Source organism: Monodon monoceros, unplaced genomic scaffold, assembly GCF_005190385.1.
Source record: "Monodon monoceros isolate NGI ecotype Baffin Bay Population unplaced genomic scaffold, NGI_Narwhal_1 Super_Scaffold_3, whole genome shotgun sequence".
In the NCBI taxonomy this organism is placed as follows: domain Eukaryota; kingdom Metazoa; phylum Chordata; class Mammalia; order Artiodactyla; family Monodontidae; genus Monodon; species Monodon monoceros.
In genome coordinates, this window is record NW_021703780.1 from 20,485,691 (window position 1) to 20,505,434 (window position 19,744).

Consider the following 19,744-nt stretch of genomic DNA (forward strand, 5'->3'; position numbering starts at 1 on the left):
TTTTTTTTTTTTGGCGGTACGTGGGCCTCTCACTGTCGCAGCCTCTTCCGTTGCGGAGCACAGGCTCCGGATGCACAGGCTCAGCGGCCATGGCTCACGGGCCCAGCCGCTCCGTGGCATGTGGGATCTTCCCGGACCGGGGCACGAACCCGTGCCCCCTGCATTGGCAGGCAGACTCTCAACCACTGCGCCACCAGGGAAGCCCTAAATAAATAAATTTTGTTATTTTTCTCCATTTATTGTTATCTTTTGAATTGAATTTTTTGCATGTATTTCTTTTTTCTTTCTTTTTTTTTTTGTGGTACACAGGCCTGTCACTCTTGTGGCCTCTCCCGTTGTGGATCACAGGCTCCAGATGTGTAGGCTCAGTGGCCATGGCACAGGGGCCCAGCCACTCTGCGGCATGTGGGATCTTCCCGGACCGGGGCACGAACCTGTGTCCCCTGCATCAGCTGGCGGACTCTCAACCACTGTGCCACCAAGGAAGCCCTGCATGTATTTCTTTTCTAAAAATGTTTACTGAAGTATAGTTGATGTAAAATGTTTCAGGTGTAGAGCAAACTGATTAAGTTATATATATGTGTATATATATATTCTTTTTCAGATTCTTTTCCATTATAGGTTATTGCAAGATATTGAATATAGTTCCCTGTGCTATACAGTAAGTCCTTGCTGTAAATATAAATTTTTTAAATGCTAGGACAACAAAACTTTTCAATAAGGCATTTTTTCAATTGAGTATATAGTAGCTAGCTACTTATTGCCTACAGGTTAATACCCTTTCATTTTGTTGCTGCTGTGTTGTTGGTAATATTTCCAGTTATTGCCTATGTTTGAAGTTCATGGCATCCTGAAAAGGATTTTTAACTTTAAGTCCTACTAGAATTTATTTATTTTCACAGATCACAAGATTGTCTAAAGATAAATGTATCTGTTTTATTCATTTATTGATTGATTGATTGATTGATTGATTGATTGATTGATTTATGGCTGCATTGGGTCTTCGTTGCTGCGCGCAGGCTTTCTCTAGTTGTGGTGAGTGGGGGCTACTCTTTGTTGCCGTGCACAGGTTTCTCATTGTGGTGGCTTCTCTTGTTGTGGAGCAGGGGCTCCAGGCGCACAGGTTTCAGTTGTTGTGGCTCGCGGGCTCCAGAGCGCAGGCTCAGTAGTTGTGGCTCATGGACTTAGTTGCTCCGCGGCATGCGGGATCTTCCCGGACCAGGGCTCGAACCCGTGTCCCCTGCATTGGCAGGCAGATTCTTAACCACTGTGTCACCTGGGAAATCCCTGTGTGTGTGTTTTAGAGTTTTAGTGGAAAAATGGAAAAAAAATGGATAGAAAATCAAGTGTGTTATCACAAGGGGAACTTCTGAAATTTGAAATGCATTATTTTAAAACTTAAAAAAAGGGCTTTTCCCTACTATGACTCAGTAGAGCAAAGTACTTTTTTTCTGAAGAGCTCTATAAAGTATAATTTCCTAGTAATATGTGCCTCAAAATTAATATGGTTACATGAATGCTTATGCACACAATAAAAAGGAATCTTGTGGCAAATGCAAAGTGAGCAGACTAATTCACTGAGAGCCCTCAAAGCAGCCATATGATTCAGGTAGCTGCACAGGCTTCAGTGACCTTCAGTGATCTCCCCAGCGCAAAGCATAGCCTCTGCAGCTTGCCTTGGCGATTTTTAGACTAGTGTAAGAGAGGCTGGTTTAAGAGCTGATCTTTGCGATTGCCCCAATTCATAAAAAGCATCACCCCTTTTGACACCTTATCAGTCAATCACAAGGCAGTGACATTGTTACTGTGGATAATCTAAGAGTGTCTGCAGCAGATGGGCAGGTGTTCAGAGCAGCGAGGCTAGGTCTGCAGCCCAGCACTAGTGACTTCCTTTGGATACATGTTCATTAGACTTGGATGTACTGGGGCATTAGCTCTGGGCACATACTTCCCAGTAATTAGGGAAAGAAAATTTGGAATATTTTTTAACTGAGAAAATACAAAATACCCATCTTCCTGTTTGTATCCAAACCCCACCAAATGCGAATTCTTAACCTAACAGAAGCAAACATAGCATTTGCCACAACTCTTAGGTAGAGATGAACTCTATACCAAGTGCTCTCCAAGGGTATCTAGAGGACTCACGGCTCTTTCAAGACTCATGCATCCAACCAGTCATTTTTAATTCATCATAATCACAAAGCACTTTCCAGAAATATCAAAAAGTAAAGTAGGTCAGTTTTCATGGAATGTCTGACTTCACCATAAACACTAATGAGAAATTTGTCTTGAACTGGTGAGATGGAGTTTGAAGGAGAAGAGGAAGGTGATAATGTAAGCTACTATCTTTCTTCCATTAAACTCTTAAATAATAACATAACTTCAAAAATACCAAGCTTGGCTTCCCTGGTGGCGCAGTGGTTGAGAGTCTGCCTGCCGATGCAGAGGACACGGGTTCGTGCCCCGGTCCGGGAAGATGCCACATGCCACGGAGCGGCTGGGCCCGTGAGCCATGGCCGCTGAGCCTGCGCGTCCAGAGCCTGTGCTCTGCAACGGGAGAGGCCACAACAGTGAGAGGCCCGCATACCGCAAAAAAAAAAAAAAAAAACAAACACCAAGCTGGCCATCACCAGAAGTAGAATAAGCAAACAGCTCACACATACTCACGCATAAATATACAGCAATGTTTCAAGGTTTTTATGACTTTAGACAGATATATTCGCAATCTGAACAAATCAAAAGGTAAATACAAAAAGATCTTAACAAGAGCCCACTGGATCCAGAAAAGGTAACATGCAGTTTCTAAAAATAGGAGAAACAAAATAAAAAGGAATTTTCTGATAATGAGGTTTAGATTAGATTATTCCTAAGGTTTATCCTAATACTAAAATAATATTTCTGTAGCAAATGTTAGGTCAGACTTTTCCTAAACTAACCTCAAGGTCAAGTTGTCTGTATAGGAGCTGCTTAGTTGCTATCCTGGGCTTATATAGAGTGGGTGAAGGAAAGTGACATAAATTTGGAAGATTTGTGAGTTTAGCTGTTCTTCTATTAGTTGTAATATATCAGACAACTTTATAAAACATTTTCTGAATTTAGCTGCCCCCTTGTACCAATATTTTAGATAGATAGATAGATGGATGGACGGACGGACAGATGAACACACAGATAGACAAATAAAAGTCTGAAGGCAGGATGGAGAACTCACCTGCATGGCCACCTCTTTACTCTCACTCCCGGGCCCCAGGGACCACTCATAGAGGACAATCTGGTGATCATCACTGCTCTCGTTTCCATTCAAAGTGATGGAGTTTTGGGGCAAAGTTATGGTCTGATTTGGTCCCGCATTGGCAACCGGTGGATGGTCCACAGCACTGTTGACTATTAGGGCTGCTGTTGTGGAGCTAATGGCTCCATCTGAGTCTGTAACAGTCAGTCTATGAAAAGGAGAGGAAGCTATTACACTGCATGAATATGCCAAATCTCAAGGCAAGTGGTCAATTTAGTCTGCCTATGGTACATTTCTCAGAACAACCGAGAGCAGGTGTAAATAGAAATTTGAGGATGAAGCTGAGGAAAGAACAGAGACCTGAGGCTATACTTTCTCTTTGTTTCTGTTGATTTACTTTATTTTTAGCTAGTAATATATTCACATGATAGAGTTTTATTTTATATGGGTTTCTCATTCTTTGAGATGCTGGATGAAGAAACCATCCTCAGCCAACACAGAAGCCTCTCTCTACCACCTGAGACCCAAATGTATCAGCTTTAAGTCCTGCCTGCAGGCCTGAGCATGTAGAGACAGCAAATCACTCCTGAATTTTCAGCTACAAAGCTTTTTAATTTTCTCATTCTTTTCTAGAGGACTTAAGTGTTTTCAGGACACTCCTTGCAAAGCAATTTTAGGATTAAGCACTTTGAAATACAAACGATACTCTGCCTACACAAACAACACAGAGAGCTGCACTGACCCTCCTGTAGTAAACTCATTGGTGATGTGGCAACTGGATCAGTGAAATAAGGTCACTTCATTCTTCTGGGGCCAAGATTTAGTTTGGAGCAGCAATGCATGTGTAACAGGTGTAAATAGGAATATGAGAATGAAGCTCTGAAAAAAACACAGGCCTTATTTGTAGGTAAGGTACCTGTACAGGGGGCCCCCATATTCTGGGCCTCTATCCCACATACTCTATACAACCAGGCTCCAAACTCCAGTTCTCGCTCTGACGGCAAACCAAACACCTAAGGTCCTTCCTCCTCAACCAGGCTGAGTCAGGACACATTCTGGGCCCCTAAGGGAATTTCTTCCTAGTAAAATGGGGTTAGCAGTAGGCCTGCCTTGGGACATCCCTGGCGGTCCAGTGGTTAAGACTCCGTGCTCCCAATGCAGGGGGCACAGGTTCGATCCCTGGTTGGGGAGTTAAAAATAACAAACAAACAACAACATAAAAACAAAGTAGGCCTGTCCCAATGAGACGGGTAAAGAGTCATTAAATTAAAATTAATCAAAAGAACCTCATAAAGTGGCATTTCACTGTATATAAATTTTACCCCAATAAATAAGTAAAGTGTTATAGAAAGACTTTTAAAAATAACTTTTCTGAAGTCCCCTTAGACTTTTAGGTCATAAAGTTTCCACAAGTTTACCTTAGCAAAACCCTCAGATAAGAAGTAGACAATAATTTGGCAACATATGTCAAACTCCTTAAAAACATACAGGCCTCTGACCCAGAAATTTTACTTGCATTCCAAAATTTAACTATAAGAATGTGCCCCCAAACACTGAATAATGGGGCTAAATTAATTTTCTGAAATGTATCAGCATCAAACATGATGTTGCAGAATATTTAATGACATAGATATCCATAATTAATGGGAATCCAAAATCAAATCCACTCATATATGACAATTTGATATAGAAGAGATGTGGTCTTGCAGATTGAGAAAGGACAGACTAGACAATAAACAGTAATGGGACAATAGGCTGATTATCCATGTGGGAACAAATAAAATTGGATCTAACCACGGTAGACATGCGGTCAATTCTAGATGGATAAAATGTAAACATGAATGACAAAATTTTTAATTTTAGAAGAAAATATAGAAAGTAGCTTGTAAAACATCTTATACATTTTGATCCAAGTAAGAAAAAAGTTTTAAGTTTATGTGTATAGAAAAAGGACCATAAATATAAGTACTATACTCTTTTTTTTTCTTTTATGTTGTTTTCTTTATTTGCCATGCGCTCATGTTAATTTTTTTTTTAAACATCTTTATTGGGGTATAATTGCTTTACAATGGTGTGTTAGTTTCTGCTTTATAACAAAGTGAATCAGTTATACATATACATATGTTCCCATATCTCTTCCCTCTTGCGTCTCCCTAGTACTACACTCTTAAGGATGTTTATTCCTAGGTAGTGGAATTATGGGAGGTGTTTAATTTCCTTCTTTCTGCTTCTAGATACATTCTGTTTTTTATTTTTATAGCAAACATGCATTATTCTTATTATAAGAAGAAAATATCATTTTTTGAAACACCTGCATTGTTACTTGGCTCTCGAAACCTATATTTCTTCTGGATCAAGCTGTGGCAGCCAGTGTGGTAAACTAAAAATAAATACACGACATGTTTTTATTAGTTCCCCAACCAGGGATCAAACTAGCATAAATACCTACTCAGCAAAGAATATGGCAGATAAGCATATGAAAAGATGCTCCACATCATACAGTATCAGGGAAATGCAAATTAAGACAACAATGAGATACCACTACGCACCTATACTATGGCCAAAATCTGAAACTCTGGCAACACCAAATGCTGGAGAGGATGTGGAGCAACAGGAGCTCTCATTCACTGTTGGTGGGAGTGCAGAATGGCACGGCCACTTTGGAAGACAGTTTGACAATTTCTTACAAAACTAAACATACTCTATAAGAGGTGATGACTTTCAGACAATAAGGTTGCAGCTGGAAGCTACTAGCAGATGTTGTTTTGAGAATGACTGGTGGTGTCCTTAGATCCCATACAGTTCAGAAAATTCAAGTTCTCAGCAATACACAAACATGTCTGAAATCACGTCCACAATGGCCACCTAGTTTTACCTTGGATAAACAAACAAAAGCTACTCTATTTTGACTTTTAAATGCATTCTCCTCCTCAATGGCCAAACCAAATGTACAATGTATGTTTAATAAGCCACAAAACAGGCCACCAAAAAAAACACAAAAAACCAAGCATACTCTTACCATACGATCATGCTTCTTGGTATTTACCCAAAGGGGTTGAAAACTTCTGTCCACACAAAAATCTGCACATGAATGTTTATGGCAGCTTTATGGACAATTGCCAAAACTTGGAAGCAAGCAAGATGTCCCTCAGTAGGTGAATGAATAAATAAACTTTGGTGCATCCAGACAATGAAATATTACTCACCACTATAAAGAAATGAGCTATCAAGCCATAAAAAGACACGGAAAAATCTTAAATGCATATTACTACATGAAAGAAGCCAATCTGAGAAGGCCACTTACTATATACTTCCAACTGTATGATACTCTGAAAGAGGCAAAACTATGAAGACGGTAAAAAGGTCAGTTGTTACCAGAGGAGGGGGAAAAGGACAGGGATGAACAGGCAGAGCACAGAGGATTTTTAGGGCAGTGAAAATACTCTGTATGATACTATAATGATAGATATCCGTCATGATACATTTGCCCAAACATATAGAATGTACACCAAGAATGAACCCTAAGGTAAACTGTAGACTTTTGGTGGTTATGATGTGTCAATGTGGGTTAATCCTTGGTAAAAAATGAACCATTCTGGTGAGTGATGTTGATAACAGGGAGACTGAGCACGTGGGGAGCAGGGGACATATGGGAAATTTCCGTATCTTTCAATTTTATTGTAAACCTAAAACTGCTCTTAAAAAAATAAGTTTAAAAAAAAAAAACAACCCACACATGAGCACTGGATGCCCCATGTGGCTACTCACTCTACCCTTACAAGGCCTATAGATTCCCAGAAATCCACTCAATAATAAAAGAAGCTTTCAGAGCTAGGTAAATTTCTTTTTTTTTTTATTGGGGTAAAGTACATATAACTTACCATTTTAACCATTTTTAAGTGCACCATTCAGTGGCAGTAAGTACATTCACATTATTGTATAACCATTACCACTCTCCATTTCCAGAACTTTTTCATCATCCCAAACATAAACTTTGTACCCATTAAACACTAACTCCCCATTTCTCCTCTACCACCACCCCATGGCAATCACTATTCTGCTTTCTATCTCTATGAATTTGACTACTCTAGGCACCTTAACTAAGTGGAATCATACAATATTTGTCCTTTTGTGAGTGGCTTCATTCAGTTAACCAAATGTCTTCAAAGTTCATCCATGCTGTAGCACGTCTCAGTAGTTCATTTTTTTAAGGCTGAATAATATTTCTTTGTATGTACATACCTCATTTTGTTTACTCATTCATCGGTTGATGGACATTTGTGTTGTTCTACTAACATTGGAGGATGCTATAGACTGAATGTTTTCTGTTCCCCCAAAACTCATATATTGAAACCTAATTCCTAATGTGACTGGTATTTGGAGGTGGGACCTTCCGGGTGATTAGGTCATGAGGGCAGAGGCCTCCTGAATGGGATTTGTACTCTTACAAAAGAGACCTCAGAGAGCTCCCTTACCCCTTCTACCATGTGAGGACACAGTGAAAAGATGGCTGTCTATAAACCATGTGAAGAGGGCCTTCACCAGACACCAAATCTACCAGCACCTTGATCTTGGACTTCCCAGCTTCCAGAGGTATGAGAAATAAATTTCTGTCATTTAAAAGCCATCCAGTCTATGGTTATTTTTGTTATAGGAGCCTGAATGGACGAAGATAGTGTACAAGCATCTATTTGAGTCTCTGCTCTCAGTTCTTTGAGGTATATATCTAAAGTGAGATTGCAGATACGGCAATTCTATGTTTAACTTTTTGAGGAATTGCCGAGCTGTTTTCCACAGCAGCTCTACCATTTTCCATCCCTACCAGCAATGCACAAGGATTCCCATTTCTCCACAGCCTCACCGACACTTGTTATTTTCCATTTTTTAAATGATAGCTATCCTAATGGAGTAAACTGCTTCTTAAGCTGAGATTTCCAATAAACCCAAACAGAAGTTTTTACAACATGTGTAAAATCTAAAGCACTTTAGAGCATCTGTGGACTTTTTAGTCAAAGATGAATCCAGTCAGATGCTTGAGAGTTTCTTAAGCTGGCTAGACTTCTGAGGATTCATAAATACATATGTACGGGCTCCTTCTCTGAAATCATCAGATTCTTAAAGCAGTATATGAGGTCTTAAAAATATAATAAGCTAAAATGTGTGGGGTGCAGCTAAGCAGCACTTAGAGGAAAATTATACCTGTGAAAGATTTATAAGCTTTTAAGGAAGCTCTAATATGAACGAACCAAGATTCTACTCTAAGAAGTTAGAAGAAAAAGAACAAAGTAAATCAAAAGCAAACAGAAGTAAGGAAACAGTAAAGAGCAGAAAAGAACAAATTAGAAAACAGGCAAATATAATTAAAACAGTTCTAGTTAGGGTTCCTTGAGAAGATAAAATTAACAAACCCCTTAATTAGACTTATCAAGAGAAAAAGAACACAAATCACCAATATTGGAAATGAAAAAGAAGTTATCAGTACAGATCCTACAGACATGAAAGGATAATATGAAAATACTATGAACAACTTTATGCCAAAAAATATGATAACTTAGAAGGAATGGATGAATTTCTTGAAAAATACAACTTACTAAAAACTGACACAAGAAAAAAACAGATAACACATCATCGTTAATCAACTATACTCCAATATAAAATAAAAAGAAAATAAAAAAGAAAAATTAAAAAAAAACAGAACATCTAAATAGGCTTACATCTATTAAAGAAATTGAATTTGTTATCAAAACTTTCCCCAAAAGAAAATTCCAGGCCCAGATGATTTTACTGGTGAATTCTATAAAACTTTCAAAGAAGAAATACCACCAGTTGTTCATAAGTATTTCAGAAAATAAAGGAGGATGGATCACTGGTCAACTTGTTTTATTAGGCCAGTATAATCCTCATATCAAAACCTTGTGACAGTGCAGAGAGAGAGACAGAGAGAAAGAGAGAAGGAGGCACAGACCAAATCTTTCATGAAGACAGACATAAAAATCCTGACAAAAATATTATCAAGTTGAATCTCATGCTACATAAAAAGAATATCATGGGGGCTTCCCTGGTGGATTAGTGGTTGAGAGTCCGCCTGCCGATGCAGGGGACGCGGGTTTGTGCCCCGGTCTGGGAGGATCCCACATGCCGCACAGCGGCTAGGCCCGTGAGCCATGGCCGCTGAGCCTGCGTGTCCGGAGCCTGTGCTCCGCAACAGGAGAGGCCACAACAGTGAGAGGCCCGCGTACCACAAACAAACAAAAAGAATATCATGATCAAATAGGGTTTATCCCATGAATGCAAGGTTGATTTAACATTCAAAAATCTCACACAATACATAAAAATAACTCAAAACAGATCACAGATCTAAAAATAAAACCTAGACCTATAAAACTTAGAAAGAAAACAGGATCTTTGCAATCTTGGGATTAAACAAAGGTTACTTAGATAGAACACAAAAAGCATGAAACATAAAAGAAACAATTGATAAATTAGACAATCAAAATTTAAAACTTTTGCTCTTTAAAAGATACCATTAAAAGAACAAAACGTCATATACTGGGAAATATCCACAACACATACATAAAACAAAGAACTTGTTTCAGAATGTATAAAAATCTTACAACTAAGTAAGATGTAATTTTTAAAACAGAAAAAAGATCTGAATGGAGACTTCACAAAAGAAGTTATATGAATGGTCAGTAAACACCTAAAATATGCTTAATAGCATTAGTCAACAGGAAAATGCAAGTTAAAACCGTAATGAGATACAACCACGCATCAAATTAGATACAATTAAAAAGGCTGATTACATCAAGTGTTGGTGAGGATGTGGATTCTGGAACTCTCATCCACTACAGCTGGGAATATAAATTAATACACCCACTTTGGAAAAGAGCTTGGCAATTTCTTACAATGTTAAACATAAGCTCACCGTAGAACCTAGCTAGCCTTTCCACTCTTGGGTATTTACTCCACAAAAATGAAAATACATGTCCACACAGACTTGTACACAAATGTTCATGGCAGCTTTATTTGTAATAGTTCAAAGTTGTAAACAAGCCAATGTCCATACTAGATGAAAGGATAAATTGTGGTATATCCATACATTGGAATAGTACTCAGCAACAAAAAGGAACACACTATCAATAGAGACAACACCATGAATGAACCTCAAAAATCATTTGCTGAGTGAAAGAAGCCAGGCAAAAAGGAGCACCTACTGTACAATTCCATTTATGTGAAATTCTAGGAAGTGCAAGATAATTTAAAGTGGGGGAAAGCAGGTCAGTGGTTGCCCAAGGACAGGAATAGAGAGAGGTTTGGATTGCAAAGAGGCATGAGAAAACTTTTGGGGATGATGGAAATGTTTATTATCTTGAATGTGACAATGGTCCGACAGGTGTATGCAAATGTCAAAACTCATCAAATTTTATACCTTAAATATGTTCAGTTTATTACATTTCAGTTATATCTTTAAAAGTTGTAAAAAGATAAAGAAACAGGTAAATCATATAAACCTGCCTCACTTTCACTCTGAAGATAGAAACTTTCTTTCACGTATCTCAACGCAGCAAAATAGATGCCATCCCATACTATTCCTGACAACCAAATCCAAAGGTTTCCAATAAATACACACTTGTAATTTATATTATTGATGATGGTATCAGAGTGTAAAGTGGCTGACAACCAAAACCCCAGAGGATACCAAATCTGCCCTGTCTCCTGATCAAAATGAAAAGAAGCACAATGTTCTATCGGCATCTATCGGAACTAGTCAAATTATCAGTGCTGGAAAGCGAACCCACTTGCCTGAAAGTATAGTTTCCAGGAACAAGGTTAGACAGATGTAAGACGGGGGTATCAGCTGAGGTCTTCTCCTCTTGGAAGGGCCCATTAACTTCTTCCCAGTGATAACTCACTATTTTAGTATCATCTGTACTGTCTAGAAAGATTGACAAATAAACGAAAACTAGAATTAAACACAAGAATATTAAAACATAAATTTTGTAATTTACATTATTGGGGCTTACATTTGATTTTATATGAAATTATATAATTGCACAGATTTCAATGGCCATATATTATGTGTTAGAAGGAGGATTACTTCTTTCTAAATTATCATCATGATTTTTCTCCTGGGTTTCCACCAGATTTGAGTGAGGGTGTTTTGACTCAGTTGTGAATTTAAAAAGCAAAGTGACAGGCACTACTGCTTTTTTTTTAACTCACTTCAACTACAGCACACGATATCTTACTGATAATTCAAATAGGTATCTGAACTGACAGATTCATAAAGAATTGAGATGCTTCTATATAATTACAAAACACCTTTTACTACCCTAATTATTAAGTGTAAATCCAGATAAAGGTAGTATCCTACATGAAAACCTCCTATTTCTACTTTAAAAGACAGCAAACAAAATGTACTAAGTAGAATCACAGAAGTTTAGACCTGGAAGGGAGCCAGTTTCATCTAATTCATTTAAGGAAAGAAAAGTTCATGCAACAGATTAATAATCCTGAACAGTTTCCTGTAACTAAATCGCACTGAATTAGAGGAATCAAAATGTAATATATTTTCTCATGTAAATATTTTCATTTAAAACAGGCTTTAGGGACTTTCGTGGTGGTGCAGTGGTTAAGAATCCTCCTGCCAGTGCAGGACACATGGTCCAGGAAGATCCCACATGCCACAGAGCAACTAAGCCCGTGCGCCACAACTACTGAGCCTGCACTCTAGAGCCCGTGAGCCACAACTACTGAGCCCTCGTGCCACAACTACTGAAGGCTGCATGCCTGGAGCCTGGGCTCCACAACAAGAGAAGCCACCGCAATGAGAAGCCTGTGCACTGCAACAAAGAGTAGCCCCCGCTCGCCACAACTAGAGAAAGCCTGTGCGCAGCAGCAAAGACCCAACGCAGCTAAAAAAAATAAATAGATAAAATAAATAATAATTTTTTTAAAAAAGTGATTTCCAACTGCTCATCACGTATACTACATCGAAAGGAGATTCTTTAATAATTGCTTTAATTCTGATCAAATAGCTAGACCCTAAAGAATTTTGTCATAGACAAATGAGACATAACTGAAGGGAAAATCAGCCTAAGACAGAGAAGTTGTGCTAAAGGAGCTGAAGGACTTGAAGATACAGATAGATGCTCATCTATTGGTGAGTTAGCCCATAAGTCCTCACAGCCTCAATAGAGGCCTCCCATTACGTCTCATAGTGCAGAGGGCAAAATCCCCTGAAGTATGGCTGGATACCCACGGCTGCCATCGATGAGGGCCGACGTCAGAGGCAGAGTGAGCTCCTGTCTCTCGGGAGAAACAACTGCCACGGGAGGCAGGTTTACTCTTCCGGCTGTGACAGAAAAAAGGACACGGGCTGAGCCCAAGTTGTCACCACCCAAATAAACCATCTGATTTTCAAAAATTGGTTATAAATATCCTGTCCGGAAAGTGTTTATCCTGCAGTCCTCAACTATGGAAAGTACTTGTAATGTTTTGGAACCCCCCTATACACTTTAGGAGCACGTCTGCAGGTTTAGATTTTTGTATGAAAGCCCAGGCTGAATGAACACATGTAATAACAAGCAAGGGGTTGGTCACAGAACCTGAGCAGCAACTGCAAGAGAGGAGCAATGGAGTAGGGTTCCAGCTCCTACGATTAGCTGGCTCTTGACTCTTTGAAGCCCCGCCCCCCGGCCCCGCCCCCATCAACCACGTTTAGCTCTAAGAATAACCAGGCAGAATGTGCAAAATGGGGAGCTGTCAGCCCCTGGGGAAGAGGCTGGAGGTGAGGTTGGCACTGAGCTGGCCCACATCCCTTGTGCCCAGAGGAGGGGGTGGCAGAGGCTCAAGGCCCATGCTCCATGCACTGAGCCAGGGCTGTGCCCACCCAGACAAAGGGCCACTATTTCTAATTCACACCAGTGCACTGACCTATGGACTAGTGGTGGCCTGAAAGGACCAGGGAGCTTGAAAGCCCATGGCATACATTTCCCTTGACCCCTGAGTTGCTCCCTTCACCTAAGGACAAGCTGAGTCACGGGGAATGGAGGTAGAAGGGTGAACTCAGCAAATGTCAGACGGAGGAGGCTATTGCCACACCTAAGAACAGCAAGCAATAACCTTGCAACCTTACACAGCAGTGTCAAGCAAGTACTAAGAATTATACAGAAAGAAGAAAGAAAAAAACCGTATAATCTTCGCATGTTTTCTCTACAATGGAGCCTAATGTAAAACTAAAAAGATATATTACCGTGTTATTCAGGCACCAAAAATTGAGATAAACAGGAGGCTGTCCTCTTACACAGGCTTACCTGGCTTAACGGTGACATTTACAAATCCCTCTCCAAAGGCATTTTCACTAGAAACTGCTACTTTGAAGGCATAAAGTCCTACTGACAACTGCAAGATAAAGAAAAGTTATACTGATAAACATGCAAACAACAGGATGGGTCCACTGCCTAGAAAATCCTTAAATATTCCAGAAGCCGTTCTCCTGGAATCAGCATAGAGAAGGGGCTCGGGACCTGTGGACACACTGCCACATGTCTGAAGCCTATATGCTGGAACACTGAAGATCACCCAGGAAGGCCTTCAGCTTAGTTACAGATGTTCACGGGGCTTACAGAGGCGTATGTGACATGGACCAACCGAGGGCAGCAGTTCTCAAACTTGAGTGTATGGGAATCTTGCATTTTTACCAAGTAGCACTTGTGGGTCAGCTGTCAATGGTCTGGGTACCAGACTTCGAGAAACAGCGCTCAGTGGCATGGGGGTGATGCTAACTCATGTTGCACCAGTAGCTGTGCAGTATCAGAAATGAAAAGAACATAATCATCTATGGGCCAAGAAGAGGGAACATTTCTTCTTATATCTTGGAGCAATATTTGATAGTCAAACCATATGTGAACTGGAATGGAATTTTTGGCAATCCTAGAAATGTGCCTGACTAAGAATCAGAGATGACCAGAATGTCTCTAACACTGCAAAGGGATCAAGAGTTGGAACACAGGCTTTAACCTCACTACAGAGACCCATAGCAGCCTGGGCCAGCCTCTCTTCCCTGGGCTGATATGTCAAGTAAGTCAAATAAAGAAAAGATCCCACAAGCCCCTTTATTTTAATCTACCTGTCTACCTACATGCTTGAAACTTGATTCATTTATATTCTTCTTTTAATCTTAGTCGTAAGAGAGACTTCTAGATTCAACAGCTAAGAAGGCGTTACCTGAATTCTAAGGTATGCTGTCAGTTACCACCGGTTACCACTTACCTGAGAGACATTAAGAGTTTGCGTGTGTCTTTGTTTTATTTCACCTTGGTAGTATTCAGGGTGGCTTATTAAACTCCATTCATAGTTGTAGGTTGTTTCTGAGAGCAAAGAAAAATATGAGTAGTTATAAACTCTTATAAGTCACTGTAATCTGGGCAGAGGGAGGAAAATGACAGTCTTCAATCTACTAGCAGAAATTAATTTAGATAGACTGCACTCAACTTTCAACTATCATTCAGGTAAGGAACAGTAACGTATCTATATCTTTTTATGTTTTAATTATTATTTTATTATATATATATTTTTTGTGGTACGCGGGCCTCTCACCGCTGCGGCCTCCCCTGCCGCGGAGCACAAGCTCCAGACGCGCAGGCTCAGCGGCCATGGCTCACGGGCCCAGCCGCTCCGCGGCACGTGGGATCCTCCCAGACCGGGGCACGAACCCGTGTCCCCTGCATCGGCAGGCGGACTCCCAACCACTGAGCCACCAGGGAAGCCCTCTATATCTTTTTAATGTAAAATTTCTTTGTTATTATAAGAACATACAACTTATAAAAATTTAGAAAATATAGAAAGTTTTTAAAAAATTGCCCTAATTTCATTGTTGGCATTTGATGACTTTCCTTCCAGACTACTACGCCTGACTATACATATAAATTTTAACATAGTATAATCCACTGTACTTTTCTCCTTTTAATAAAAGGCAAGGAGATTTAAATTCATTCCATCTGTCGTAGGGGTTTATATAAGGCCATAAGAACAGATTAAATCTCTTTATATTAAGATGAAGCTGTCTTCCACCTTGTGATTCTAGTAAAGCACGAGTTACCTCAGCTGAAAGGAGTAAATGACAAATGCCAAATATTAACATCTATGCTTAAATTTTGATCCATGTGTGATAGGGAAAAATGAATAAAGGAACTAACCTGAATGAGAAATATTCAAACACCTTAAAAATGAATATACTTTTAAGAAAGAATGCATTTGACAGGTCACAGGAATAGGTCAAATGTTTGCTGAAGGGCAGAGTGCTGGATCAGCAGAAGAAAGAGTATTTTAAACAGTTTTTGAACAACTGGTGTGAGGATCCTGAGAACCTGAGAGACGTGTTGCCACTACAGTATCTGCAAACAACCTTTGTGCACGTGCTCCCTCCCTCACCTGACAGTGGAACTTTCCCAGGCTCTGTGGGTTATTACAAGTCAAAAGCTGGTATATGGAAACCTCTCCTGTTCTAAGGTATCACTCTGCTTTGCATCATCAGAAATGTATGACTTCTTATCCTGACCAATTAAAGGAAATGTTCTGTATTTAATTCCTATCCTCTCACTCCATTTTAAACTCTTTCAATAAACTTTAAAGCTTATGACCATCAAAGCCTTGTCATCCACTCGAAAGTGACATTCACTATGTTGTGGAAATGAATCAAAGTTGTAAATAACCAGTAAAGACACCTAAAGGACACACCAGCTAATGGGCCCCTACTGGTCCCAGAGGAAAGTCAAACTCTCACCTGCAGGTGGCGCTGGCACAACAGACGCCTTCAGTTCAACTTCATTTTCCGGCAAAGTTATTATTAGGTTATCACCAGCAGACACCGTGAGTTCTTTCACTAAAAGTTAATTAGAAATAGTACATTTCATCATATACTTCAATGATGTTAAATTACTGCCCTATGATAGATTAGTTTTTAGTATCCATAAGATAACCCATATTTTTGTAATAGCTCTTCATGCGATTTTATCTAAGATACTTTTTCCCTCTGGCTAGTAACTGAACTGTGCCCTATATTACGTTGCAGGGTAGATTTCATACATTTAAAACTGTCAACGTGAGTAGGCACTGTGGAGAAAATAATGCTTCAGATCGACTGAGCAAGGTGTCGGTGACAAGAGTTGCGTGAAAACAGGTAGTGTACTGCGGACTGGGTCTATTTTCTCTCTTGCTTCCAGCTTTGCTTGACCCCCTGGTACGTGCTATTTTTAGTCTTGAAAAGATGGAGTGTAATCATAAGTGTTTCTGTAGCATTAACCACGCGCCACTCAGTTCTGATAGCAAAACCCCATGAATTACTGCAACGGTCTTGCTCCTGGAACCTTTCCAAGAGAAAAGCCTGTCGACCTCAATATAAAAAGGCTCTTTTAACTCAAGCAGCAAAAGCACATCCACTCTCACCAGAAGCGCTTAGTCACTAAATCAGCATATTCAGAACAAGGCTTGTTTCCTTGCTCTATAACCAGGATTATACTGATACGTTCAATTGGCTTGACTCAACTGGACATTAGTCTCCCTTTGTAAAATACAATTGAGATCGTCAAGATATCACATAGAGAAAAGCAAAGATTTAGAGCAAAGCTGAGTGCTCTCTAGAGGTCCTAGCTGCCTGGAGATGTTAGATGGAGACATGGCTCGTTTAAATCTACTTCTCTCAGTCTGTACTCAGTCCCTCGAGTGCCTACCTAGACCAGTTGCAGAGGCTTCGCTGCCGTCTCTGGCTCTTCTTCCCTGTCACTGACTCTTTTCAAGAAAAATCAGCCATGGTGGACCTAAAAGGGATATTGGTCCAAACCCATCATTTGACAGATAAAGAAATTGAGCCCTGGAGAGGCAATATAAGTTGCTTGAGGCTATGTGGATCATTAGCAATAGATCCACCAATATCTAACTAATTTAAACTGTATTTATGTCAACAGCCACTTATCTACGAGAGTGAACTCTGATAGGCTCTGTTCCAAGGACTTGAAGATTATCAATTCATTTCATCCTCTAACTACTCTATGCAATAGGTGCTACTAGAACTCAAGGATGCTAATTCCCAGGCCAGTTTCCTTTTCCATATACTGTACAGCTCTTCCACCATTATCCTTCTCTCTACCGAAGCTCAGGATCAAAGTAAATAACCAAAGAAGAGAGGGTAACCCTCAAAGTACATTACCCACAGAAAGGCTCAGGAAACATGACAAAAGTCTCTAGTAACTTCTTTAGTATTAAATCCAATGGGAGCTTTTCAATCCTCCTGTAACACCCAGCCCCTTCATCACTTCTTCCAACGTGGAAACCTCTCCTCTCTCCTTCTCTCAGTCCACGCTCTCCTCTTTCTCTACCTCTCTGTCACAGCCACTCAGTCAGCTCTATAGGCTCCTTCTGCTGTCCCGGCTCCTAATACAATGATGGCTCCAAAGTTCCACCCCTCAGGCCTCTCCCCAGCCCACCCCGTGGCTCTCCCTGGAGGGCCTTCAACTATCGCCTCTACACGGAAGACACCTAGTCCTTTATCTTCAGCCCAACCACTCATCTAATTTTCAGTTCCATGTGTTCATATATCTTAGAGTCCTTTTACCTTCATCGTGACCTTCAACCACTTACCAAGTTCTAATGATTCTGCCCTTCTAATATCGCTTGAATCTGGTTCCTTCCCTCCATCCCTGCAACCACTCACTACAGTTTTTTTAATGGATCCTCTTGCCTCAGGTCAACCCCATACTATTTTCTTGATATCAGTCTGATCATTTCACTTTCCTGCTTCAAATCATCCAGGGGTTCTCTCTACTCATCCAATAAAGCACAAATTCCTTAGCACAGAGCACAGGATCCTTCAAAATACTCTAGACTCAGACCCTGCCATTTCCACTCCATTTACAAGATCAGTGTCAGCCATACTGAACCCCTTATAGCTCTTCCCAAAATGCCCCTTGAGCTCTTGTTCCTCTGTTCCCTGGCACAGGCAGTGAATGAGAGGATGGGCAGGAAATGCCGAGCGTGGTGCCTGGCCCTGGGTAAGTGCTCAGTAAATGTAATTATCATTATTGTTATTACACATGTCGCTCCCTCGACCTGAACAGCATGCTGACTCCATTTTTGCTGGCTCATCTATCCTAGCATTACCACCTCTGGAAAGGCTTCTGTGGCCTCTCTGAGCCGGTCAGCCGGGCTGCTCCTTTTCTGCTCCCATAGCAGCCTCTCAGAGCACTTACTGTATCAAACCATCTATTTGTCTGTCAGCCTCATCCTCTAGACTATAGAGTCAAGGAGGGAAAAGACAATATCTATTCATCTTTTTATGCCCAGCGCCTAGCATCATTTCTGGCACACGATAGATGCTCAAAAATGTGCCCGGAGGGAATGAGTAAACTTTCGAAGTTGTCACTACTATATTCTACGGTGTGTCTTCAGTACATTTCTTCCAGTTATATTTTTTAAATTACCTGTCCTGGGGGCAGTAGGAGCAGATACAGGTTGCTGAGATGGGGCAGACTCAGTGGGGAGGGTGCTAGCGGGAAGGGTTGAAATAGTATGCTCTGTGCTCCGTGGGGTGACTGTGAGAGCTGGGCTTTTCTCCATGGTGGCTGGGCTGAACTCCAGGCTGGTTGGAGAAGGGTTATGGGAAGGCATTAGGACCTAGGAGATCAATTACAAGCATAAGTTGTTATGGGGGAAAAACAAAGGTTGAACTCTTCAAGACAACACCATGTCATTGACTTTTTCAAAAATTAGACTCAGTAGCATTTGAAATACCATGTCTAACATTGTAAACCACTGGAACTCTAGACCATCTCTTTTAAATATTCTCTGCTACCTGCTAAAAATGTAAGGCAACTCTGGGTTGGAGAATTATTATAGGCAAACATACACATACAGAAAACATTCAAGATAAAAAGAGAGAAAATACTTAGAGTAGCAATAATTGAAGACAATCAGATAATTCAACAATGAACAGGTTTCTAGAGTAAATGATCTCTATTCATATCACCCACTGTATATAATTTATAATTTAAGATTATGGTTATAGGGTTATCCAACTTAAAGTTTTAAATTAAATATTATGTGCAGGGGGAAAAGCTCACAACATGATAATAAAATGCTCTTCTGAGCTCCAACTGCCAGTGCCTGTATGGAGCCAGATAAGTAAAACTCAGGCTAAGAAGATAGGAGACCCAAAGGGGTGGCTGAGTGTGAGATCCACAGAAAGCAAAGCTGTAACTCAAATGTTAACTAGAGGGGGGGGTGTTGGTATTTATTGAAAACACAGCTACTCTTTTTTGCAGTTCACTTAGCCACATAAAAGAAGGTAAAATGTGTTAATACTCAGGGATGGGGGAAAAGAACACCGTTAATCTTTGATACTTTATTTTTTAATTGAAAGTCTTAAGAATGTTTAAGATAATTACAAGGACAGAAAAATATGAAAACTTTGAAATGAAAAATACATCAAAGCAGGAAAAAGGCTGATAATCTCACTGC

At 40.2% G+C, this 19,744-nt stretch overlaps 1 protein-coding gene across 4 annotated transcripts in view; it reads right to left on the reverse strand.

The window, feature by feature from the left end:
• The window catches only part of KIAA0319 (KIAA0319 ortholog), a 71,493-nt gene that overhangs the window by 19,152 nt on the left and 32,597 nt on the right, over positions 1–19,744 (reverse strand). For 3 of the 4 annotated variants that reach the window (XM_029242983.1, XM_029242985.1, XM_029242986.1), the window contains 7 exons: positions 18,709–18,901; positions 16,017–16,115; positions 14,504–14,601; positions 13,546–13,633; positions 12,492–12,584; positions 11,033–11,165; positions 3,209–3,437 (listed from right to left, as the gene is read on the reverse strand). In XM_029242983.1, the coding sequence (XP_029098816.1) occupies positions 3,209–3,437; positions 11,033–11,165; positions 12,492–12,584; positions 13,546–13,633; positions 14,504–14,601; positions 16,017–16,115; positions 18,709–18,901 (933 nt within the window). The remainder of the gene's footprint in view (positions 1–3,208; positions 3,438–11,032; positions 11,166–12,491; positions 12,585–13,545; positions 13,634–14,503; positions 14,602–16,016; positions 16,116–18,708; positions 18,902–19,744) is intronic. The other variant, XM_029242984.1, reaches the window with a different exon arrangement.